The sequence below is a fragment of the Protomyctophum parallelum genome (genome assembly GCF_964188405.1).
Source record: "Protomyctophum parallelum genome assembly, chromosome: 19".
NCBI lineage: Eukaryota > Metazoa > Chordata > Actinopteri > Myctophiformes > Myctophidae > Protomyctophum > Protomyctophum parallelum.
In genome coordinates, this window is record NC_139717.1 from 18,730,524 (window position 1) to 18,757,793 (window position 27,270).

Consider the following 27,270-nt stretch of genomic DNA (forward strand, 5'->3'; position numbering starts at 1 on the left):
ATGGCCCAGTACGAGGCGGCGGTATCCCAGAAGTCCTTGCTGCATCCGAAGCCTGGCGAAGGCCTGGCGTTGCAGTACGGCACGGCGGGCTTCCGGACGCACGCCGGACGCCTGGACCACGTCATGTTCAGGATGGGCCTGCTGGCCGTGCTCCGGTCCAGGAAGACCCGGGGGGCCACCATCGGAGTCATGGTGACCGCGTCGCACAACCCCGAGGTGACACCATTCTGACCTGAGATCAGATTCTAAAAATGTCTTCTGCATCCTGACAGTTATCCATTCTGACCTAAGATCAGATTCTAAAAATGTCAGTCGTTCTTCGATTTTTCAAAAATAGAAGACCTACAAGCTCGTAGCGCGCCACTCTGTGGCGCGCTATGAGCTTGTAGATCTGCTATTTTTCAATAGCTAAAGCATAACATGATGCCAACACCAAAAGGGGTTCCCGTACAGAATGGGTTAACCCATTTAGACCGGAGTTAAAAACATTCACTTTGAGAGAATATATAATTATTCAATGATTTGCGCCACATTTTTTACGACTTTTCAAAAATAGCAGACCTGCAAGCTCGTAGCGCGCCACTCGGTGGCGCTCTATGAGCTTGTAGATCTGCTATTTTTCAATAGCTAAATTATAACATATGTTTAAAACACCAAAAGGGGTTCCCGCCCCAAAATGGGTTAATTGAATGTCTTTGTGTTTCCTCTTGATTACATTTGGTATGCAAGTGTCTGTTGACGTGTTTGTATTTATGAAAAAAAACAAAAAGACTTCTAAATCCTTTCTGTTTCTGTCAGTGGTGCTCAACCTTTTTCATGTCAAGGACTCCCATAATTATCTCTATTTGGCCACCGAGCCCCATCTGAAAATATGTTGTTCCAGGGACTCCCCCAGAAGCAAAGATTTGAGTTAACTCATTTTGGACTGAGGCCGATTCTAAAATTGCCTTCTAAATCCTGACCTAAGTTTTCTGAAAAACTTCAAATATTTATATAGCAGCATAATTATTTTGTAAATATTTTAATACTGTACAGTATGAACCCCGAGAGGGGTTCCCGTCCAGAAGGGAAGGGTTACAAAAAGGGGTTCCCGCCTATAATGGGTTAAAAACGTTCGCTCTGAAAGAATATATTCAAACATTTGTGCCACATTTTTGCGATTTTTCAAAAATAGCAGACCTACAAGCTCGCAGCGCGGCATGAGCTTGTATATCTGCAATTTTTTGAGCACATGCTCATTTAAGCACGGCTGGATGGCCGTTGTCAACCAATCAGATTGCTTCCTTGAAACGACCTGTGGTATAATTGTCCTTAGATCAGGGCTCTTCAAGAAGAGGTTCATTATTCCTAAGGTAGCTCAGGAAAGGAGCGCTCGTTCTACCACGCCCCGCCATACTACTAGTAGCCAAGGAAAGCGCCGCCCGCACGGGCAGAACTACACCTTCTAATACAAACACAAAACCCGTGCTGCACAGCTGCCTCGCTAGCCTAGTGGACTACTACGCCGCCTTGTAATACATGCTTCGCCTGTTCCCGCCCCGCTGCCGCCACTGTTTTTACAACCGCGGACTTCTTAATAGTTTTTGGATTAAGGTTGGTGAGGGGTGCGTTGAAGACAACAATTTTACAACGTTTCGACCGACTAGGACAAAAAGACAAAAAAGACTTGGTCGAAACGTTGCAAAATTGTCGTCTTAAAAATAAAGTAAGTCTCGGAGCTCTACAAACTGGTGTGCGTATGTTCTTCCTCTTCCTTGATGTTTGCCTTGATGCCTGACACCCAGCACCTGGCCTGAATATAGGCATTCTCTGTGAACTCTAATTATTATCATCATTGATTCCACCTGTTCCTCCTCCCATCGTTCAGGAGGACAACGGCGTGAAGCTGATCGACCCCATGGGGGAGATGGTGACCCCGGCGTGGGAGGGCTACGCCACGCAGGTGCAGTGTTGATTTCCTTCGACTAAAACTAACTAAGACGGAAAATGTTGGTCGACTACCTTTTTTCACTGACAAAATTGACATAAGAACTAAATGAAAACGAAGCCACGATGACTAATGCTAAGACTAAATACACTGTCGATTTCGTCAACAAATAAAAACTAGACTAAAAAAAATACTAGTGTACAAGAGATCCCAGTAATAAGTAAAAGACACAAGTCATTTTACACTTGGTTGCATGCTGAAAATAGCCGATCTACAAGCTTGCTGCGACGCGTTGTGAGCTTGTAGGTCTGCTATTGTCAGTCAGTGTAAAAATCAGCCATTACGACGGCATCAAGGCCCGCCAAAATGCATTTTAGCCGACTAAATCAACTGTAGATTTAATTGGCTAAAACTGGACTAACACTGGAACATTGCAGGTGACAAAAAGAATGTGACTAAAACTAACTTGCTGCCCAAAAACAACACTGCGCAGGTGGCCAACGCGGAGCAGGACGGCCTGCAGGGGGCGCTGGGGCACGTCGTGGACGCAGAGGACATCGACATGTCTCTGGACGCAAGAGTCTTCGTGGGCAGAGACACCAGGTAATGTCACGAGACGGCGACTTGCGGTTACAGTGTTGCTTTTGGCAGGAATGGCAGCAAATTTCTATTTTCTTTTTTTTTAGTCACGGTTTTTCTTGAATAGTTTTCATTTAGTTTTAGTCACATTTTAGTCACCTGGAATGTTTTTTTTTGTCGACTAAATCTACGGTTGGTTTAGTCGACTAAAATGTATTTTGGCGGGCGTAATGGCTGATTTTACAGTTGCTGAAAATAGCTGATCTACAGGCGCGCTGCGACGTGTTGTGTGCTGTAGATCTTCTGTTTTCAGCATGCAACCAAGTGTAAAGTGACTTATTACAGGATCTCTTGTCCACTAGTCCCTAACATTTTAGTCTAGTTTTTATTTGTTGACAAAATTGTCAATATATTAAGTCTTAGTTTTAGTCATCCTAGCTTAGTTTTTATTTCGTTTCCATTTAGGTGGTCTTTACATGAGAACGGTGTTCATAGAAAACGGAAAAATAAAGTATCGTTTGCTGGTGTCCCTTTAGACGAGAATGGTGTTTTCAGGAGGTGAAAACGCAACAAAGTGAAACCACCTTCCAGAGTGGAAATCTTTGAGAACGCCGTTTTATCCCTTCTCCGTGTAAACAGGCAAAACGTTGAATCCGCAAAACTTATGACATCATGGCTCACGTTGGCTCACAGCGCATACAGCGGTATGTTTATTACATTAATGCAGAGCCATATATGATATAATGGAGTTCCTGAACAAGCCTCCCTCCTCGCCTACAAAGCGCTGCTCATCAGCGATGGTGAATGTAAAACCATGACGTAAATAAAAAGCCTTGTGATATGCAGCAGCGTTTATGTAGCCTAATGTATTATACAATATATAACCATCCAGTGGTGTGCTCTGCCTGCATGCTCTGGGCTGCCTGTCAGCCTGTCTGTCACCTCGATGCGTTAATAGAAAGCAGGCAGCGAGCGACGGTCCTCCTCTCCTCTCTCTCTCATTAGCAGGCAACAGTGCAGCACTAATACTATCTCTCTCTCTCTGTTTCTGGCACAACAGCGCCCCTACTGGTACGGTAGTCATAGTCCTACTGGTGCTCATGAACCAACACATAAATAGGCACACACATAGGCGAACATGGACATTAACGTGGTCTGGCCTGGGCCAGACCACAGAGCGGTCCAGGCACCTATGCTGGTAATCCCGACGACCTTTGCTGTGTGTCTTCCCACCGCATCTCTCTCCCCCTTTCCTGTCAAACTACTAAAGGCAATTTTGACAGCACATTTTAGATTTGAGTTCTTGAGTGGTGCAACCACTCCTACAACCAGCAATGTCCGTGCGTATCTATGTATCAGTGGCCGTCATGAGCACGAGTATGTGACTTATTAGTACCAGTAGGGGGCGCCGGAAACACAGAGAGAGAGATAGTGATGTGCCTACTGCCTGCTAATGAGAGAGAGAGAGAGGTGGGGGTGGGGTGTGATTTTTTTTTTACAGTACTTTTGAATCAAATTCAAGCCACAATGTCAATCCCCTGTGTGTTCCACAATGTCAACCCCCTGTGTGTTCCACAATGTCAACCCCCTGTGTGTTCCACAATGTCAACCCCCTGTGTGTTCCACAATGTCAACCCCCTGTGTGTTCTGGTCATTCCAGGAGCAGCAGTGTGGTTCTGTCGCAGGCTGTGTTGGACGGCGTGTCTGCTCTCGGTGCTCAGAGCAAAGGTGACCTCATAGTGACTGCTACTGTATACACTAGTGCATATATGTCTGTGTAATGGACAGTGGTGGAAAGTAACAAAGTACTTTTACTTAAGTACTGTGCTTAAGTACAATTTTGAGGCATTTGTACTTTACTTGAGTATTTGCAATTTCCAGTACTTTCACTTCTACTCAGAGCCGAAATTTGTACTTTTACTCCACTATAATTTTTTGAAAAACTAGTCACTAGTTAGGAAAACATACATTAACCACTTCAACCCTATACATTTCGGCCACTTGAAAATAGCCGATCTACAAGCTCACAATGTGTCGCGACGCATTGTGAGCTTGTAGATCGGCTATTTTCAAGATAGATTTTGTACACATTTTGAACTTGTGAAATGGAACATTCTGCAATATAGGTACTTTTACATTTTGATGCTGAAACTTTTGTACTTACTCAAGTACATTTTCAATTCCTTACTTTTACTTGTAACGAAGTACTTCTAAATTGCAGTATTGGTACTTTTACTTAACCCATTTTGGGAGGGAACCCCTTTTGGTGTTAGCATTATGTCATGCTTTAGCTATTGAAAAATAGCAGATCTACAAGCTCATAGCACGCCACCGAGTGGCGTGCTACGAGCTTGTAGGTCTGCTATTTAAAAAAAATCGAAGAACGATAGAAACATAGAAACCATAGAAACATAGCTTTTTCAGAAAACTGAAAAAGAAAACGTAGAAACCATAGAAACATAGCTTTTTCAGAAAACCTTCAGGATGTAGAAGACATTTTTAGAATCTGATCTCGGGTCAAAATGGGTTAAGTAAAACAATTAAGTACTTTTCCCACCACTGGTAATGGATTGTTTGGTCATCTTAACCCATTCTGTGCGGGAACCTTAGAGTATATATGAATAGAGAAGGCACCCAGAGGAAACCCTGAGGCGAAATGGACATAGTGGCCGAATGAAGGTATTGCAGCCTGGCCCCAAACACATGAACACGCTGTCCGTTGACTATCATTGTACACGTTCACGACGGACGACGCTCGTGCGTGTTCAACGGCAGCACGTTCATGTGTTTGGGGCCACTCACCATTGCAATCTGTCCCAGAATGCACTCTGTTCCTACCAGGAAGGAGGAGTGAAATCGCCTCATGCGCTTTTGAGCAACTTAATGCAAGTGGATGGGAGGAGAACTCGGGTGTCTTCTCTATTCATATATACTCTATGGCGGGAACCCCTTTTGGTGTTAGCATCATGTAATGCTTTGGCGCGCTATGAACTTGTAGGGTCTGCTATTTTTGAAAAATCGTGAAAATATTCATTTCAGAAAAATGGAGGATTTAGAAGATATTTTTTTAATGTTGAGGTCAGGCCTAAATGGGTTAAGAGCAGAAGAGTGAAAAAAACGTTGCTTCTCAAGGGCATAAAGAAACAGGATGGACGTCAAACTGAACCTGTCCTTCTTTTACTGTGGCTGAACCATAGACTGTAAAAAACATGGACACGGGTCTAACATGGACGTAAAATGAAGCCTGTTATTCCTGCACTGTAAGTCGCCATCTTTCTAGATCCGTTTGGTACCAGCTGGCCATTGGCTGGCTCCGTTTTGGACCAGCTGGCCATTGGCTGCCCAGACAACGAGGCGGGACTTCCCCCCTTCTTCTCCGTTGGTTTTTATTTTGACTCGAGTGGGAGGGGAATCCCGATCATAGACTGTAACGGTAGCCACGCCCCTCAGAACATACGCAATGTTTTTTTTTCTTTATGGTCATTTTTTTAATTAATGTGACCATAATTTTCCAAAAAGAATATTATGACATTAGAAATGAGACTTTAAACTAGTGACTGGAAGAAGAAAGTATTCATGACCATGTTTATTAAGGTAATACAGTCTAGGTGAAGTTGGGCCAAAATACATGGGCCTCTATGGAGCTATGGGGCTTTTTGGGTCCAGTCCAGCACCACAACAGGCCATTATATGAACTACCGATTTCAAATGAGGCTTCACGAAATATCTGGCTGACTGCCCCCCTGGGCTGAACTAACTGCAAAGCTGCTAGTAATCACTTGATTGCTGATAGGAAACACCTGTGTGGTTCTCCTCCTCCGCCAGACTACGGCCTGGTCACCACGCCACAGCTGCACTACATGGTGCGCTGTCACAACACGCAGGGGGACTACGGCGAGGCCACGGTGGAGGGATACTACAGTAAGCTGTCCCAGGCCTTCATTCAGCTCACCAGGAACGTAAGTACGACACCGGCGAGGCCGCTCTCTGGGTCTATGGGCCCCAAGTTGTGGAACACACTACCACTGCACCTTTAAAAGGGCGACCTCCCTTGATGTTTTTCAGAGCGGGCTGAAAACTTATTTTTTTCAACTTGGCATTTGTTTAGATTTATCTTGTCTTCATATTCAATGTTCTGATACAATTTTCCTTACCATTTTTTAATTTCTTTTTAGTTTTGTATTGCTATTTTTATTTTCTAATTTGTATATATTGTGTCTTGTCTTGACCTGCCTTTTTTTTCGGCATTCCGCTGCTTGTTATTTTTTATGTGAAGCACTTTGGGTTGCATTTTATGCATGAAAATGTGCTATATAAATAAAGTTTATTATTATTATTATTATTAAGTATGGGTGGAGGAGGGCAGTGTTGGGGAAAGTTCACTTTCCGCATGAACTGGTTCAGTTCATAGTTCATCATTCACATTTTTTAACTAAAGTTCGTGGTTAAAAAAACATTTTTCTCTTTCTTTTTACCTCCAAATATGTTGCTGCAAGCTATTGTCAAAACGATTGCCACGGCCCAGTGGCAATAAAGTCCAAACCTTAAAAAAGAAATCACTGGAATTATTAACAATATATTACCATTATCAAAATTTATTCCTTGTTTATTTTTCTACATTTTGGAAAACGTAGCCAATTTAACCACATTTTGACCTGAGATCAGATTCTAAAAATGTCTTCTACATCCTGACAGTTTTCTGAAAAAGCTACGTTTCTATGGCAGTGGTTCTTTGATTTTTCAAAAATAGCATACCTACAAGCTCGTAGCGCGCCACTCGGTGGCACGCTATGTAGATCTGCTATTTTTCAATAGCTAAAGCATGACATAATGCTAACACCAAAACGCGTTCCCGCCCAAAATGGGTTAACTCTGAGGTGCCCACAATGTTTAGGTGCCCGCTCTTCCTGCACCCTTTCGTAATGTCAAGTTCCACCAAATCAGTAATCCTTTTTTTCCACTTATTTGCTTCCGTGTCGTCACAATGGGGCGGGTGAAAATGAAGCCCCGACTTGTGAAAGCAAGTTCACGTTCTCACAGCCTGCATGTCTGCGCGTGCTGAAAAATAGCTGATCTACAAGCTCACACGCGGACACGAAATGTTGTGATCAGGCAGAAATCCAGGGACAACATTGCTGGAGGGTTATTACATTAAGCTGTCCCGTGCCTTCATTCGGCTCACCAGGAATGTACAGTAAGAACAATCGCAAACGACAATTGCCAAAATAAGTTATCCGTTTGCCTTTGTGCAGAGACGAGGAGAAGTTGTTTGTGGGGTAAGTGGTACATTTGTACAGCTTCCAAAGCGCTTTACATACATAACATAGATTGTGTATTACATTCACAGACATTCAGCATACACCGATGGCTGGGGGAAACCATGCAAGGCACCAACCTGGCTGCACATCGGGAGCAATTAGGTCTTGTTAGAGTCTTGCTCAAGGACACTTTGACACCAACTCTGGGGGAGCCCGGGATTGAACTGGGAACCTCGCGGCTCCCATCCGGCCGCTCTACCGGCCACTGACTCTACCCCTGAGCCACTGCCGCCCCGGGGGTGTTGGGCGGCTGTTTTTTTGGGACGAGGGCATGGGGATGAGGTCTGTTTGACAAGAGCTCCATAACTCATTCACCAAAGACGACTTTAATGTATTTTTCTCGAACACCCAGAGCGCCAAAGAAGGTCTTTAACGTTTCACTCTCAGCTACCGGCAATCAGTGTCTGTGACGATCTGTTTCTTTCTCTCCGTCCATATGCCAAAATATTCGGAAAGATTCTGTCAAACAACTATCAGACTGCGTCACATCATTAGCCGTCCTACAATATGACGTAATCATGCAATGACATCACAGCCGTGTAATTGTTCTTTAAAATCAATTGTCCAATGGGGTTAGCAACTTGTACCCACAAAATGGAGGGAGTTTCACCCTAGTGACAGAAGAATGTCACGTTACATCTACTTGACACATATGTGCTTATAGTAGATATTGGCTATATCTGGGGGGAGTGGCCTTGCTGCATCGTTCTTCATGCATTTGATGTTGACACCCACAGATGGTTCAAACCACAGGTTTCCGGGACTGTTCCAGAGGCGAGGAAGTACCACTCAACCTGTGTCTTGGGGAATGTCATGTATATTCATGGAGGATACAACTGGCACTGACAGACTACGCACACTAATGGCATGTTGATGTCATATGTTGGACACCACCACAATGGTCTGGTCCTTTAATTAACACCAGAGGCATTCACTCTGCCACAATCTTCGGGACAAAGATTGTATTTGCGGGCTGGGGTCGTCATCACCACAACACCATCAGAGTGTTTGACACAGAGACCAACCTCTGGCTGGACACGCCTTCTACACAGATTCTTCCAGAAGGACGTGAGGATCATTCAGCCTTTTTAAACCTTACCTACAACGGAGAGCTGTACATATTTGGTGGCTGGAACCAGTAGTACTTCAATGATCTGTGGAAATTCAGTCCAGAGACCTTCCCATGGAAGAAGGTTGATTCAAAGGCGAAACACCCACATAGGAGGATGAAGAATACCAGTATGTTGCTGTTGCATGGTGGGAGATCGTATCATCCTCGTTGGAGGATACAACACAGCTGGTGACCTGTATGTCTTAGACCTCAGTCCTAGCCTCAAGGAATACTGGATAACTCACCCCGTGCTTGCCCGTTTTTCCTCCCGGAATTTTCACCAGTGAGGGGGATAACTTTGTAATATATGCTATTGGCTGTTTGTATTCTTTTTGGAAAAATATAAAAAGATACTCCTGTGGAAAGCCTATATTATTTTACTTATATTGACCTTATAAACGATTTAGTATTATTTAGTATATGTAAGGTTTTTCCCACTCAAATGGTACCTCGTCAGATAATCCCCACATATCCTACAACAACTTATGTGAACTGACTTCACTGTCGTAGCTTTTCATAAATTATATTTGTACTTGGGCTGTCTGCTGTCATGACAGTTTATAGTTAGAGAAATTCAAAGTCCAGCCGTCTGCTGTCCAGCCTCTCCCACCCCTCACTGGGGACAATTCTGGGAGGAAAACAGAAACGGGGTGAGTTGTCAAGACATTATGCAAGCTAGCAGTTCTTCAGTACGGTCTGGATCAGTCTGAACTCCCACACATCATCAGGTGGGAACTGGCAACCATGACTACCAACAGCAGCTGAGAAAATAACATAACAAATAATCAAAAACAGTGAATCAATAACATAATAAGTTAACCTATTTAGACCTGAGGCCGATTCTACAAACGCCTCCTAGCCAAGCTAAGGTTTTCTGAAAACCTTCAAATTCGTATTAAAAACAGTTTAAAAAAAAAGAAGAAATTATGTTGCTATATGAGGCACAGAGGTGTATGTGACACAGAGGACGCAGCCAGCATTTAAGGTAAAACAACGTATAGCTTACACCAGGTCTAAATGGTTTAATGAAGATATGTCAAGTTCAGCTCCTGTCTTGGCTGCTTTTTTAATAGAAGCTATGTTTAGCTCACTGCATTATACTTTATCCACATACTGCGTGCACATGTGGTGAGAGCAGAAGAGTGAAAAAAGACTTTGCTTCTCAAGGGCATAAAGAAACAGGACGTCAAACTGAACCTGTCCTCCTTTTACTGTGGCTGAACTAACCGCAAAGCTAGTAATCACTTGATTGCTGATAGGAAACACCTGTGGAGCATTCAAAGGTGGACTTTATGAACAGAAACCCCTGAACGAGAAACCAGCGTAATCTAGTATGAGAGTGGCGACGCTAGCGTTGACTCCCATTGTAACAATGGAATGCGGAAGTGCTCATTCTATCTCAATGGGATAGTTCCAATGGAACTATAGCTCATAGGCAGCCGCTTTGCGGCGAGATCAAAGCGTGTCGCCACTCTCTTACTAGAGTACTCTGCGAGAAACAAAAGACAGACCACTAGAGGGCGCCAAGCACCACTGAGGGAATGTCAGCATATTAATGTACCTGCTCTGTGACAAGCCCCCAGAGCGGCTGGCCAATGTTGAAGCCAATGCTGAGTAACTTCCATTGAAATGAACAGTGGGGGGCGGAGGCGTCGGGTCTCTAGATTAGATATAACCCTATGCTCTGTGGAGGACACGCCCAATCTCTAGGTGTAGTGGGCCATCGGCTTCACTGACTGGCCAACCCCAACACATTGGCTTCGTGGATTGGCCGAGCTTTGCGTCGCCGCTGCGCCATTATAACTGGTAGCGTGCTCAATAGAACTCCATTCTATTTCCGGGCAATACTAATTACTAGTTAGCCAACCATGGCAATGGGTTTTTAGTCGCGTTGGTGACGTCAGACCAGAGCTCTGGACAAGGCTATATTTGGCTTTTTCATGCCTCTGACTTTCATTTCATTTGCACGTGGAGTAAGGGAAGTGAAAGAGCCATAGAAGGAAACGACTCCTACTTCTCACTTTGACCGACGGAACGACCCACGACGTGTCCCCCCCCGAAGGAACACGTCCAGAGCTCCCCTCCCCGCTCAACAGGACGTCCCGAGCGGCCAGCATGCCCGACGAACCCCCTCCTCCGTACCCCGGAGACCCGCATAGCACGCCTCCACTCGGCGACCCAAAGACCGCCGACCGACCGGTCGCCTCCGGCGAAGAAGTGCGACCTCCTCCTCCTCCTCCTCTTCCAACAGGCCCGCCGCCCTCCTACGAGGCCTCCCTCCTCCCCCACCACGACGTGCCGCCGGGGGACGTCGTGCACGCCTTCCCTCCGCACGGACAGGTGAGCTTCCGGACCGGGCCGGTGCGGACGGTGTGCCCGCAGTGCGAGCGCGACATCGTCACCAACATCGAGTACCAGGCGGGCCTCATGAATACGCTGGTGTGCATGCTGTGCTGCCTGGCGTCGTGCTTCGTGCCTTGCGCGGTGCCGCCGTGGGTCCAGTGCAGCTGCTCCTTGATCCCCTGTCTGATGGACGACCTCTGCGACGTGACGCACAGCTGTCCCTACTGCATGCTGACGCTCCACAAGCACCGACGCACCTGTGGTTAGTTAGCTTAACGGGGACCGAGACGAGGGGGGAGGCGCACTCTCTACTCGGGGCGGGGGAGTCTTGAGGAGTAGTCTCAATGGCTGGAAAAAGGAACATCCGGTACTCTCCTTGAGTAGTTTCTTATGAAGTTATTTTCAGAAGTCTTATCTGGAGAGACGTTCAGCACGTCGGCCTTCCTCAGCGTTTCGAGAGAGAGAGAGTGTGCGGACATTACTTTCTCTATGACGCGCGGCGTACAGGATTCACATTCCGCCCGTGTGGCATCTAATGCTCAACCTTTTCTTCAATTTTGAACAACGTCCTCGGTTTTGATTTTGCACTAGACTAGGCCATGTATCCCCACCCCTCATCCGAGACCATGGTATACACTGTAAATCCTTTACGGGTCCGTTTGGTTTTGGATTTGTATGTACAGTAACATGGTTATGGATCAGGCTGAAACCTTTGAAGGCGTTTCCATCCACTCTCCAATGCACTACACCCCTTACTTCTCTCCTTGTCCCCTATACTATGGGACTATAAGACTACAGCCCTGGGAGAAGGATGTCAGACTTTAGTTCTGTTGTCATGTGGGGGGAGAGAAGCTCCTTTCCTTTTTAAAAGAGAGAAGCGGTATTTATTTCACTTGACGCCTAACCCCTGAATGGAAATGTGGGTTCCAGAGCATGGATATACTGTATATATGACCATGTGACCTCTTGCTTACGCTGTCCTTGTTTCCTTTCTTATCTGCTCGTTATTAGCCTCTAAATATTTATCTTTTTTTTTTTATTAGCTGCAATTAAACACAGATCTGAAGCTTAAGGACTTGATCACGCCCTAGGTCTTGTAAAAAGTTTTACCGTCCGACATGATGGCACCATTGGAATCGCTGAATGGTGTGAAATGTATTTCTCCTGTTTGCACCTTCATGTCGTTTTTTTTTGTTTGTTTATATGCGATTGTGGGTTGTTTTACGTCGTGTCTGTTTTCAACGTGTTCTGCTGCTTGTCCTCAACAGGGGGCTCCCGTGTAAAAGAGACGTCTGATCTCGATGGGATTATCGGACCTGCGTATAAATAACGGTTATAAGAAGCCGTTTCTGTGTTTTAGCCTGTGACGACGTGCCGTCCATTCCAAGGCGGCTCAAACGTCTGAACGCAACGGAAAACGGCACAGGGAGTGCGCCGGGTCGAAACAGCGCCTTTCGCTAACCCTTCCCCCCTCCTCCTCCTCCTCCTCCCCCCATGCTAGGCGCCGAACCGCACCGACGACCAGAAGCGGCTGTCGGTGGACGGGGCCAACGGCGTCGGGGGGCCCAAGGTGCGCGAGATGGAGGCACACCTGCACGGCGAGCTGCAGATCTCCCTGTTTAACGACGGCGGCGCCGCGGGCCGGCTCAACCACCAGTGTGGCGCGGACCACGTCAAGGTGCAACAGTGCCCCCCCGCAGGTATAGTTTACCATTACACCGGAGTATAGGCATTTAAGCTTCAGACACTCTCAGACTTTGTCATTTCCAGGCCCGCTGGTTTTATGTGTGTTATTTATTAGCCCATGGGCCCCCATTTGATGAGCATGTGATGCTCTAAACAGACATTAAAAGTCCATAGACTTGGCTTTGACTTGGCTTGAAAATGGCCAGTCTACAAGCTCACAACGTGTCAGTGTAGATTGGCTAGTTGAACTATTCAACAAAATGTTTTTCAAAATAGTAAACCAAAAAAGGCAAAGAAGTTTAGGGATGAGGGGTTTAGCGGTGACGGAAATGGAGCCCTATGTTTGTTTAAAGTGCTCTAAACCCCGTGTGGGGTTTTGCTTTCAGGGGTAACATGTCCTTTTCGGACCTCCCGTTAGTCAGCTAACTGTGCATGTTTGGGAGCGGACGCAACTGTCTATAAACACAACAAGGGATATCCGACTCTAACCCATTCTGACCTGAGATCAGATTCTAAAAATGTCTTCTAGATCCTGACAGTGTTCTGAAAAAGCTATGATTCTATGTCAGTCGTTCTTCGATTTTTCAAAAATAGCAGACCTACAAGTTCGTAGCGTGCCACTCGGTGAGCCTCTGAGATCTCACTGTCAACCATAGAGTATTAAAAGGATAGAGACTGAACTGGCGCGAAGCTCCGCCCCCTCCGCTATTCATGTCAGTGGAAGTTGCTCAGTGGCGTTTTGAAGCACCCGGAAGGCTGCCGGAAGGAACGTCTATTTCCGCATTTTTTCGCTGATTCAGCATTTGGACACCAAATTTTGGTGTCCAAATGCGGAAGTGCAGCTGGACTTTAACATTGGGTGCTCGGTTGCACGGGGTTTCCTCGTCAAGAATCCCCGGGTCCGCCTGCAGTCCTTCCTCTTACCACTAGGGCCCAGCGCTTCAACATTGGAGTGCATAGCTGGCCCCTTGCTGTCAACCCCTGAGGTCCATGTTCAGAGGACCTGAGTGGATCTGACTTGTGTCCCGATGGCACAATTATTCAAAAATGTACATTCGTGTCCAGCCTATGTAGTACCTAATAAACCATCCAAAGTATTCCAACCTCTTACTTAAACCATTTAGTTGACAGTTTTCCGAAATAACCTATGTTTCTAGGCCTATATCACTCAATATTTCATATCAAGGACCCCAGAAATTATCTGTAATTGGTCTCAGAGACCCCCATCTGAAAATATGTTGTTCCAGGGACCCTCCAGAAGCAAAGATTTGAGTTAAAAACGTTCGTTATGAAATAATATATATTCCAAATTTGAGGCACATTTTTCAAAAATAGCAAACCCTACAAGCTCGTAGCGCGCCACTTGGTGGCGCGCTATGAGCTTGTAGGTCTACTATTTTCCAATAGCTAAATTATAACATAATGTTTTAAACACTAAAAGGGGTTCCCGCCCCTTTTAGTGTTTTGAGGGGGCGCTAGCCCCTCCTATGTCCAGCTTTGAGGATTTGTGTGAACACAAACGCTGCGTAAACGCAAACATTGAAGACGAAGGAGGCAAATTCTGATTGGCCTGGCGGAATGAGATGACATATGATGATACACAGGTGTGATTTTTTTACTCTCAATATCGGTTTGCCAGGGTTCACATGTGATATGTTCCGCAGGAGGGGAGACGTGACCGGAGTGGGGAATCGAACTTGCGGGTCCACGTGGCTCACACGCGGCGTTATGGCTGGCTGAGCCACCAGCAGGACGTACCTTTTTAGAATGTCTTACAACGTTGACCAATCCTGTTACAACAAGGCTTAGTCACAATGTCGTTGATGTCATTCAATAACGTTGTTGTTGTCGGGCAGAAACCTCTTCCCGGTATCTCCAAATTTTAACCCTTCATGTTATATACTGTATATATTAATATATATAAATTAACGCCCTACTTAACCACAGTACACGACAGAGTCACACAAAAGTGTAAGGAAATGTAGGACCAATAACTGATCGATCGGTCATTTTAAAGTGAATTAAACGATCCACAGTAAGGCTCTCGTTCAGATAAAAACGTCAGTTAGTCTGACATGACTTTGAATAAATGCTTTGGAATACCCTTTATGCATATGAAAACATATACACGCACTCAATGAGCCACAAGGAACCGTAGTTATGACTGTGCGAGCAATGTGTGGATTCATTTGACCAATAAGCCAAGTCAAAATACATTCATAGCCATCAGACTTTTGATATGAAATAAAACGCATTGCTGAATAATCATCTCTGGACATAAGATACGGTCTTTATTGTCACCGTATGAGACATAGAACTAAATTCCGTTTAGTGCAACCATAACACACAGCAGCATCAACAGAGGGAACAAAAAGGACAAAAGAAAGACACTCTGATGGGGCAACTTCATGGCATAAAACTGTTAGTCCGTCACGGTCCAGTCCAGTCAAGACATCTCAATCCATTAATAAGAGCACTGTAATGCACCGTTAAAACTGTCCTGAAAAAGAAAGGCAGAAAGCTCAAAGTGGACATTTTCCTTCTTCTCTTATGTAAATATAGCTGCGTGTGTTAGATGACATGTATTACAATGTGTTATATATTCTGTGCTCTGGTGATCACTTGAATACATAGGATCACAATGGAAAGAAGTCCCAGGACATTTATTTTGTGTTATCCTTTCCTTGTAGCCTAAAGAGGCTGGTTACATGATTTTTGAATTAATTCAATCAATCAATCAATCAATCAATCAAACCAGTCTGTTGAGGGATGAGACTTGCTTGTGAGTCCAATGTTTGGCCACTAGGTGGAGACAGTTGATCAACAGTGCTAACAATGCAAGGAATAAATGCATTCGCCATGTATCCGAAAGGAAGTCTGATCCAATCATTTTTAGATTTCTCCAGTTTAATCCTGAGTTTAAGTTTTGTTGTGTTCAAGATCTGATTTTAGGCATGTTTAAGCCTCCAGGAAAATCCGTGTTGAGGTTCTTAATCCACTGTTTTTCATTAAAACGTCTTTGTCCTACTGTCCAGTTGGGATTGTGTTGAAGTCCAGCGCATTTTAGAGCTTCAATGCCATGAGCCATGAAATGTTGCACAAACCTTGTGGTTGTCTTTTTTCCATTGTTAATATTGTATCTGTGTTGTCCCAGCCTTGTACCTATTGTTTTACCCGTTTCTCCGACATATTGTAAACCACATTTGTCACATGTGATTAAGTAAATGCAGTTGCTGGTTCTGGTTGTTATTTGTTGTTTAATCTCTAACACGCGTTTTGTAGTTCTATTTTTGACTAATTGTTTGGGTTTGAAGTATTCTGGTCCCTCACGTGCTGGTGTGTTGATTTCTTTTAGCTTGCTGTGTACTAGATAATCTTTAAGGTTTTAGTTTTTTCTGTAGGCCGATATAATTTTATAATCTTTTAGAAGATCATCCGTTCGGTTCTCAAAATTCCTTTTTATTCTGTTGCTAGTGTGCTCTGTGTTGAATAACTGGTTATCAGGGCCAATTTAGGACCTGGATCTCGCACTCTTATTTCTAAGAAGGTACTTTGAGCTTTCCGGAGGAATGTCCTAGTGTATCCTCTTAGTCTGAGGGCCTTAAATAGTGTTTTACAAGCTATTTTGAAATCACTTCTTTGCGTGCAAATCCTATGGAATCTCAGGTGCTATTTACACGAGGATGGTGTTCATAAAAAACGGCAAAATAAAGTACCGTTTAGCGCTGTCATTTAGACGAGAACGGTGTTCTCAGGAGGTGAAAACGCATCGAAGTGAAAACGCCTCCCAGAGTGCAAATCTTTGAGAACACCGTTTCCTATGGTCTCCATATAAACAGGCAAAACGGTGAATCCGCAAAACTTATGACATCATGGCTCACGTTAATTGGCTCACAGCGGCAGCGCATAGCCTATGTTTATTACATTGATGCAGAGCAATATCATTATGATATAATGGAGTTCCTGAACAAGCCTCCCTCCTCGCCTACAAAGTGCTGCTCATCAGCGATGTTGAATGTAAAACCATGATGTAAATAAAAAGCCTTGTGAAGTTGTGATAGACGGCAGCCGCGGCAGCAACGTTTATTTAATAAATATATATCATCCCGTGGCGCGCCCAGAGCAGTGTTGCGCCGCTTGCGTCTTCTTCTTGTACGTGGGTGACCTGTCTATTTGGCAGCCCGTTATCGCCACCTAGCGACAGTATAGCATAATAGCACATTATATCATAACTTGTGCGTTCTCGTGTAAAGGGTAAGAAAAAATGAGAACGCAACGGGACTTTGACGTGTTATATGGAGATGGTCCCCGTCTAAAAGAGGCCTCAGTAGTTGTGATTTGACTATCCCTGTCTAAGAGTGTGTCGGGTGAAATGACGTTTTGTGTAATAGGGCGTGGGTGTCTGTTTCTTTAAAGAATACTTTTAAGTCTAGTTTCCCATTTGTGTTAAAGTTTGGGCCCTTGAAGATTGTTACATCAAGAAAGTCAATCTTTCAGTGTGTGTCACAAATTTTATCGTTATGGATCTATGATGGCTATTTAGAACATCAATAAATTCCTGGAATTCTTCCTTGCTATGTTCCCATATTCCAAATATATCATCCAGAAACCTATAATAATGTGTTGGTTTAAGTCTGCATTTTTCTAGTGCTGTCTGCTCCCATATGCTCATGTAAATATTTGCATAAGATGGTGCAAATCGCTTTCCCATGGCCGTCCCTTTGATTTGTAAATAAAACTTGTTGTTAAAGGAAAAATCATTCTGGGTTAGATTTAAGTCTAGTAATTGGAGTAATTCCTCCTCTGGTCGATTTGTGTCCGGGTATTTACTAAAGACTTCTTTAACTGCTAGTAGGCCTGCTTCTGTCTCAATGTTTGTGTAGAGGCTGTCTATATCTATCGAAAACAAAAAGGCCTCCTTTCCTACTATAATAGCTTTAATTTTGTCCACAAAATCGTAAGTGTCTTTTATAAAACTGGGGTGTTTTATCGACAGTGGGTTTAGGAAATATTCAATAAACTCTGCTGTCTGATAAGTCTCACTGCCACAGTCCGACACAATTGGTCTACCGGGTGGAATTTCATATGGTATTGTCCATGAATCCGGCTTTTGTGTATTTTTGGTAAAAGATAAAATATCCTAGCTCGAGGGCTGTCCTGTCCTATTAAATATTGATGTTGTTTGGCATGTATGTGTTTTTTTTCCCTCAGTTTGTTAACAATGGCTTGGGCTTTTCTAGCTGTCTCTATGTAAATTGGTTGGTCTAATTGCCTATAATGATCCTGATAATGATCTCTGTGCGTGCGTGCGTGCGTGTGTGCGTCTGCAGGTATCCAGGTGCGTGTGGGCGAGCGCTGCTGTTCGTTCGACGGCGACGCCGACCGCATCGTGTATTACTACAGCGACGCGGAGGAGGGACGCTTCCACCTGCTGGACGGAGACAAGATTGCAACGCTCATCAGCACCTTCCTCAAAGAGCTGCTCACACAGGTGCGTGCAACGTCACGGGGGCCGCCGTCTCTGTCTCGGATGTTTTCCCAAACTGTTGCTTTTTTTTCACCGTTCAGATTAAAGCATCAAAAGTATAGCAGATCTACAAGCTCGAAATGCGCTTAGAGCTTGTGGATAATTATGATGCTTTTGTGTGATGCTTTAAGTTTATTGTGATTTATGACCGGGGGGTAAAAAAAACCCTGTTTGTCTGTCTGTCTGTCTGCCTGCCTGTCTGTCTGTCTGTCTGTCTGTCTCTGTGTCTCTTTCTCTTGATCTCCCTATCTCTTTGTCTCTGCCTCTCTCTCTCTCTCTCTCTCTCTCTCTCTCTCGCTCTCTCTCTCTCTCTCTCTCTCTCTGTGATGTGTGTATCAGGCTGGTCTAGACCTGGACATAGCGGTGGTTCAGACAGCGTATGCTAACGGCAGCTCCACACGCTACCTAGAGGACACTATGAAGGTGAGCACACACACACACACACACACGCACACGCACATGCACATGCACATGCACACACACACACACACACACACACACACACACACACACACACACACACAGAAAATGCATTTGCAGGCATCACTTGGACATCGTCAGGAGAGAGAGAGAACACACTCAGGATGCAGAATAAACAAGTGGACTTGGAAGTGATTAACCCATTTTGGTCGGGAACCCCTTTTGGTGTCTTAAACATTACGTTATAATTTAGCTATTGAAAAATAGCAGATCTACAAGCTCATAGCGCGCCACCGAGTGGCGCGCTATGAACTTGTAGGTCTGCTATTTTTTTTAAATCGTTAAAATGTGCCTCAAATCTTTCAGAAAATTGTCATGATTTAGAAAACATTTATTTAGAAATTTCGACGTCAGGCCTGAAGTGATTAAGAAAGGAAATGAACTGTAACTGGAGCTCTATATAATTGAAGCTGATGAATGTGTAATCTCTCCTGATTAGATTTAAATTGGCCAACCCAACAAAAACAAATCTCACTTACACTACCTTTTTACGAGCGATGATTGTACCGTGTAGCCACTGTCCATTTGTTGCACAGCAATTTATTTTATTTCGTTTTGGTCATAGTCTTTTGCAGTCTTTTATTTGTATTTTTTAGTCATCTGAAATGTTTTTGTGTTACTCTAGTTTTAGTCAACTAAATGTCGTAAGATTTTAGTCGACTAAATCTACAATTGATGTAGTGGACTAAAATGTATTTTGGCGGGGCTTTGATGGTGTCATAATGCCTCATTTTACACTTTGTTGCATGCTGAAAATAGCCGATCTACAAGCTCACAACGCGTCATACGCACGTGTCACGCCGCGTCGCGGCGCATTGCGAGCTTGTAGACCTGTTATTTTCAGAGCTCCAGCCAAACATAAAATGACTCTTCTCCACTAGTCCCTAGTCCCTCCCTAACATTTTAGTCTAGTTTTTATTTGCTGACGAAATTGCCCCCACATATTTATTCTTTAGTTTTAGTCATCATAGCTTAGTTCTAGTTAAGTTTTCCTCCGTTCGCCACGGTTTTTAATTGGGAGGAAATCAACCATACTGTGTATATGTCCTCCTGCCCTCAGGTAACAGTGAGATGCACCAAGACGGGAGTGAAGCACCTTCACCACGAGGCACAGAACTTTGACATCGGCGTGTACTTTGAGGCCAACGGCCATGGAACTGTGAGTAGCACGCACGCGCGCACACACACACACACACACACACACACACGTGAGTGCATGTTGATTTTTAGATTTTTCTTTACAAGTCCGTTTTAGCTTTTAGTCTAGTAGCCAGCCCATAGAGCCCCATTGTGAACCCGGACATGTTGAGTACACCAAGGTTTTATGTTATAAATGTTTAGTATGGGTCCCCAGCTGCCGGATGCTACCTTGCTTATGTTGAGCAATTTTCATAATTGGCATAATATGTGACCATGCCATTAACAACCTATAGAAGGCAAAATATTCAAAATTTCATCATGCTTTATGTAGCATGTGATGTATCAAACTAGGGGGTTTTCATGATGCTGATTCCATTCCAAGCATTAGTTTAGCAAAAAAACACCCATTGGGCTCAAGTGGGCATGGCCGTTTTAAGCCCAATGAGGCTTTTTTTTGCAAAACTAATGCTTGGAATGGATTCAGCCTCATGAAAACCTCCTAGTTTGACACGTCACATGCTACATTTTGAATATTTTGCCTTCTATAGGTTGTTAATGGTATGGTCACATATATTATGCCAATTATGAAAATTTCTCAACATAATGCAAGTTAGCATCCAGCAGTTTCTACATGCTGGGGACCCATACTAAACCTTTCTAACATAAAACGTTGGTGTACTCAACATGTCCGGGTTCATTTTTTGGCTACTAGGCTATTTAGGTATAGAGGGCTTAAGTGGTACTGAATTTGCAGCTCAACAAAAGCTTCATTCCTAGTGTGTGACGGAGGGCACTTTCACAATAAATGTAAATCTCCACCATACAATTATTGTGAGTGTGTTTTATCACTATAAACGATAATATAGCGATCATCGTCCCATGCCTATTCTGTTTAGTAGCCATAAACGTCAAGACGTCTAATTGCCTATTAAGTAATGGATGCCACGGGCGTCAAGACGTCTCTCCCTTGGGAATTTTCATCCATATTTTGAAAATTCTTCTAATCTGGTGTACAGGTGATGACATGCACATTACATGCATAATATAATTACAAATTCTTTCTTTCTTTATAATGGGAGAATTGGCACTCAGAGCCTAAACTGGTGACCACCAGGTGGCGCTGAAGGAGTTAAGCTCACTCATCTCATAATAGTGTGTTGGCAGTGGTCCACTTGTGTGAAGTCATACTGTGTGTGTGTGTGTGTGTGTGTGTGTGTGTGTGTGTGTGTGTGTGTGTGTGTGTGTGTGTGTGTGTGTGTGTGTGTGTGTGTGTGTGTGTGTGTGCGTTCAGGTGTTGTTCAGTAAGGAGGCAGAACAGAAGATCCACCAGCTGGCGTTGGACCCCAACTCTAACGACGAGAGGAAGAGAGCCACCGTACTGCTGCAGAACACTGTGCACCTCATCAACCAGGTACACACACACACACACACACACACACACACACACACACACATTTAACATCTTAATTTGTATTCACATTTTACAAGAAATTTCTTGAACACAAACATAGTGGATGCGCAAACTTGAGAAAACTCTACAACAAGTGCTTCAGATACAGATCACGGGTACAGAAAGCATCGCCTTCTCCATATATGGCGACTGACAATTATTGCAGACACTGAGCAGAATTTTGCCGATGCCTTTATAGCTCTCGGCTTGGACATGCCTGCAATCTGCAGGCCCCTTACGACTGATTTATGGACATTACCGAGGCTTCCAAATATGAACACAAGTATAAGCTGTATAATAGCATCCTTAAGACACTGGTACTTAAGCACCTTGGTAAGGAATGCCTCTTCCAGAATGTGGTCAAATGTACATGCCACTGCCAAAATGGTCACTTCTCTACTGTCCTCATCAACGACAACAATATCTGGTGTATTAGCTGTGACATCTGAAAAAGCATCATTTTCATTATTGTGCATGGACATGGCAGTTGAAACACGTGAGTGCTTATACATTTTGGCAGATGATGAAACATATGAACTTATGTCCTTAGCTAATAGGTCAACAATTCTGTCGTGCCTAGCAATGTACATTCCCTTATATACATAGCAGCCAAACCCATTTTGGGCGGGAACCCCTTTTGGTATTTTAAACATTATGTTATAATTTAGCTATCGAAAGATAGCAGATCTACAAGCTCATAGCGCGCCACTCGGTGGTGCGCTATGAGCTTGTAGATCTGCTATTTTTGAAAAATCGTGAAAATGTGGCGCAAATGTTTGAATATATATTCTTTCAGAGCGAACGTTTTTAACTAAAATCTTTGCTCAGGCCTAAATGGGTTAAGAATATGTGACAGTGTTTCTGTAACTGGAGTGTGATCATGGTGCAGACAACACACACACACACACACACACACACACGGTATTACCATGGAAGAACCATTCTCTCTACACCTACAATAGATTCTAAGTCGGGTCAAGGCACTTACGGTGATCCTACTCTCTGCCAGTCTAAACTAAACTAAAACTAAAGTCTGCTACAGCAGTGTCTTCTTTCAAAAGCAGCAATGTATCTTCCCACAAGCTTTTAGCTAGGTTTAAAGTGTGTTCTTAATTATCTTAATATTGTACTGTTGCTTTATTGTAATATTTAGTTTTTGTTTGAATGTATCTTGTATATGTACATAGCTGCTTTTCCATTACTTGGCCATAGAACATTTTCAAGTGATTAAACGTCAAGTATAAAGTTATTCTCAATCTCTCCTAATGGAAATGGACATACTGTATCGTAGGGGGAAAGAGTTGCATATTTACAAAGCTTAATTTTACATGAATGTGAGGTGCTCTAATTAGGGATGTCGGTAACGGATAGTTTCCCAGCCGGTTAGCCTACAGGATTAACCGGGTCATTAACGGATAGTGCTTGATTTTTTTATTTTCTTATAGGCTACCCCAAATGTATGTAGGCCTATAGACTACATAATTCAAGTTGGTAGACGAATGGTATACATTTATTTATGCTCCTTTTTTAAAAGACAAACCAAAATGCAACATTTAACAATATAAATAAATTGTTGTATGCTTAATCATCAATAAACAATGCATCGCATCTGCATGATGCATCGCATCTGCATGATGCATGCATCTGCGCGTCTACAGTACAGAGGTCCGCCGGTTCTAGTCCAAAACATAAATAAATCCAGTCCAGATCTGAGAAACTATACCTATAAAGCCACTGGACGCATGGGCTAAGCGTTTCTTTATTATTAAGGAAGATCAGCATGCATATCACGTGTTCTGTTTGTTGACTTTTCGCTGACGAGAAAACCCTCAAACATCAATAGCACATGGCTAACTTGATAGCCGTAAGCCGTGCCAGTGTGGGGAGACCTTAGAGTATATATGAATAGAGATGACATCCGAGTTCTCCTTCCATCCACTTGCTCAAAAGCGCATGAGGCGATTTCACTCCTCCTTCCGGTAGGAACAAAGTGTATTCTGGGATGGATTGCAATAGTGAGTGGCCCCAAACACATTAACGTGCTGCCATTGAACGCGCACGAGCGTGCTGCTGTCGTGAACGTGCACAATGATAGTCAACGGACCAGCGCGTTCATGTGTTTGGGGCCAACTGCAATATCAAATTCGGCAACTATGTCCATTTCGCCTCAGTGTTTCCTCTGGGTGCCTTCTCTATTCATATATACTCTAAGGGGGAGACTGATAGGAGGAGGAGGAGGAAGCAGCAGCGGCTGTAAACGTTCTCCCTCCAGGCCAAATGGCCAATAATGGATGTAATAATGCCAAGTAGGTCTCTGCATTGATACGGTCGACATGTGTCAATCTCGTCTCGCTGTCACTCGCTTACATTTTGACTACCGCAAAGCTACCGTTGTAGCCAACTAGCCATTGAAGTACAACAGAGAACTTTGGGACATTGAGGGGGCAGAAAACCGAGCCTGAGCGCTGTTCATGCAGCCTGGAGTGTGACAAGCTGGGCGGCGCAAATAAGAGCAATTTTAGGCATGTGTGCAACATGACAACTGTTTTAAAGTATTGTACAGTGACAACTACAGTCTCTGTAATGTTTATGTTGTACTATTACTAGGGCCGGGACTAATTGCGATTAATTTAGATTAATTAACTACAGAAAAATTTATCGCGATTAACTACAGATAAATTAATCGCACCTTTTTTTCACCGCGGAACGTTTCTCACTGGGCGCTTTTCTATAGTACTGAAAACTGGAAATAATAAAAAGTCACCCCATTTTGTGTTGCCTATAACTGGAGGTCTGACAAAAAACAGTAACAATATGAAGTAAGTACAGCTTTGTGATGTCACTGAGATGTACTTGTTACTGTTACTACATTGTTTTCAGACCTCCAGTTCTAGGCAACACAGCATGGGGTGACTTTTTATTATTATTTCCACAACAGGTATATTAATGACAGTAAAATGTTGAAAATGAGTGGTATCCTGTAGTCACTATTCGTTGATTCACTGGGATACCAAAAAACATTTAAAAAAAAGTGTCTTGCTGTTCTCGGGTTGAATATTGATATGCGATTAAAATGCGATTAATCTAGATTAATTAATCGCAAAGCCTCTGATTAATTAGATTTTTTTTTTTAATTGAGTCCCAGCTCTAACTATTACTAAAAACTATTTAGTAGGCCTACTACAGAACACGTATTTATTATTATGCAAATTAACCGTTAAAGCTGATAAGAATATTTGGATGTTTCTTAACGGTCGGCTAACCGGTTAGCCGGTTAACCCCTGACATCCCTAGCTCTAATGTACGGTAGCAAGGGGGTGCTTTTGTCTGTCTGTCTGTCTGTCTGTCTGTCTGTCCGTCCGTCCGACCGTCATTTTTAGTCTTTGGTATGACTCGGCTGGGGACAAAATCATCGAACTCCGACCTAGTACTCAGTGTGTCCACGCTCAATCTCAGGGAGGATACATTCCAGAGCCATTGAGGGAGAGTTACCAAGTCTCCGTCGTGCCAGGTCCGCACACACACACACAAACACACACACACACACACACACACACACACACACACCGCGAATCGTGACAAAGCCCTGAACCGGAAGTTTACGAAATGGAGACTGGAGACCATGGGGCATTTGTCGAGTTACATGAACCACGTAACTGACGGCTGTTTTCTGCCCCCTCTATGGCGCAACTCTCCTTTAATGGCTCTGGCACATAATTTGTAACCAAGCTGCCCTGAGAACTTGAATTGTATGTGCCTCTCTACGGACGGTGGGTGATGATGCGATGATGACGTGATGATGATGTAATGTGTATTCTCTGCAGACGGTGGGTGATGATGTAATGTGTATTCTCTGCAGACGGTGGGTGATGATGTAATGTGTATTCTCTGCAGACGGTGGGTGATGAATGATGTAATGTGTATTCTCTGCAGACGGTGGGTGATGATGTAATGTGTATTCTCTGCAGACGGTGGGTGATGAATGATGTAATGTGTATTCTCTGCAGACGGTGGGTGATGAATGATGTAATGTGTATTCTCTGCAGACGGTGGGTGATGATGTAATGTGTATTCTCTGCAGACGGTGGGTGATGATGTAATGTGTATTCTCTGCAGACGGTGGGTGATGATGTAATGTGTATTCTCTGCAGACGGTGGGTGATGCCATCTCTGACATGCTGCTGATTGAAGCCATCCTCGCCCTCAAAGGCATGACGGTGCAACAGTGGGACGCCATGTACACCGACCTGCCCAACAGACAGCTCAAAGTCAAGGTGTGTGTGTGTGTGTGTGTGTGTGTGTGTGTGTGTGCGTGTGTGTGTGCGTGTGCGTGCGTGCGTCCGTGTGTGTTGTTTGATTTAGTTTTAGTCCTCTGAAATGTTTTACTTTTAGTCTAGTTTTAGTTCACTAAATATCCAGTCAACTAAATCTATAGTTGATTTAGTCAACTGAAATTAACCTATAATGCCTTTTTAAGATGAATGAAGATGTTTGTACAGGGGGGGGCATATTTAGCACTCATTTCGCCATATAGTGTGTCTGTAGGTGTCTGACCGCTCTGTGCTCCGTCTCGGTGTGTCTGTAGGTGTCTGACCGCTCTGTGCTCCGTCTCGGTGTGTCTGTAGGTGTCTGACCGCTCTGTGCTCCGTCTCGGTGTGTCTGTAGGTGTCTGACCGCCGGCTCATCGACACGGCGGACGCCGAGAGGCGGGCGGTGAGCCCGTCCGGCCTGCAGGACGCCATCGACGGCCTGGTGCGGAGCCACGCACAGGCGCGCTCCTTCGTGAGGCCCTCCGGGACCGAGGACGTTGTCCGTGTGTACGCTGAGGCAGAGACTCAGGTGAGTGAGAGAGAGAGAGAGAGAGAGAGAAAGAGAGCGGGCGGTATAGAGCCCATTCTGGCTCCCGAAATATGGAATGAACTTCCCATTGCGGTCAGAACTGAAGACTCACTCCCGAATCTTCCGCCGTCGTCTGAGAACTCACCTCTTCAGACTCCGTCTTAGCCCTAGCCTCGACGACCCGGCGGGCGCATGCAGAAAGGCTCAATTTATGTCATTTAGATAGCATATTATGTACACAGCATTCCATAGTAGTGTGTATACTTTCATTGTACAGGTATTCTACTGTTAGACGGATTTTAGGTTCTACTTCTTAGTTTACTTATGATGTAATATTACCCTGTGTTGTTCTTGCTTACTGTCAATCGCTCTGGAATAAGAGCGTCTGATGAATGCCGAAATTGTAGCCAAATGATTGAGTTTTAAAATGTTGTGAACTTTTTGTCTTCATTTGGTCTGACAGATGTGTGACCATAGCCTAAATCAATCGTGTGTGTGTGTGTGTGTGTGTGTGTGTGTGTGTGTGTGTGTGTGTGTTTAGGAGAGTGCTGATGACTTGGCTCATGAGGTCAGCCTTGCAGTGTATCGACTGGCAGGTGGAGTAGGAGACCAACCCAAACCTGTGCACTAACTGTGCACACACACACACACACACACACACACACACACACACACACACACACACACACACACCCTAACGATCTATTGAACACAGTCTATCTTTTATACCTGCCCCCCGATTGATCACATTTTCATTTTCTAAAGCGATGGTGATTGTATCTGTACAAACGTATTGTCAACCTCTTCTTTTGTACGATTAACTGCACAGCGTTCAGCCTTTCTATGTCTTTATATACTGTATGTTTGTCA

At 44.1% G+C, this 27,270-nt stretch overlaps 1 protein-coding gene across 1 annotated transcript; it reads left to right on the forward strand.

The window, feature by feature from the left end:
- On the forward strand, nucleotides 1–27,270 carry pgm3 (phosphoglucomutase 3; the record flags this gene model as incomplete). Its single annotated transcript, XM_083790688.1, has 13 exons — nucleotides 1–216; nucleotides 1,868–1,942; nucleotides 2,421–2,530; nucleotides 4,167–4,234; nucleotides 6,332–6,465; nucleotides 12,780–12,978; nucleotides 18,295–18,455; nucleotides 18,831–18,914; nucleotides 20,032–20,130; nucleotides 21,403–21,522; nucleotides 25,713–25,835; nucleotides 26,227–26,400; nucleotides 26,942–27,270. The coding sequence occupies 13 exons, from the start codon at nucleotides 1–3 to the stop codon at nucleotides 27,029–27,031; spliced, it is 1,653 nt and encodes a 550-aa protein (XP_083646814.1). The 3' UTR covers nucleotides 27,032–27,270.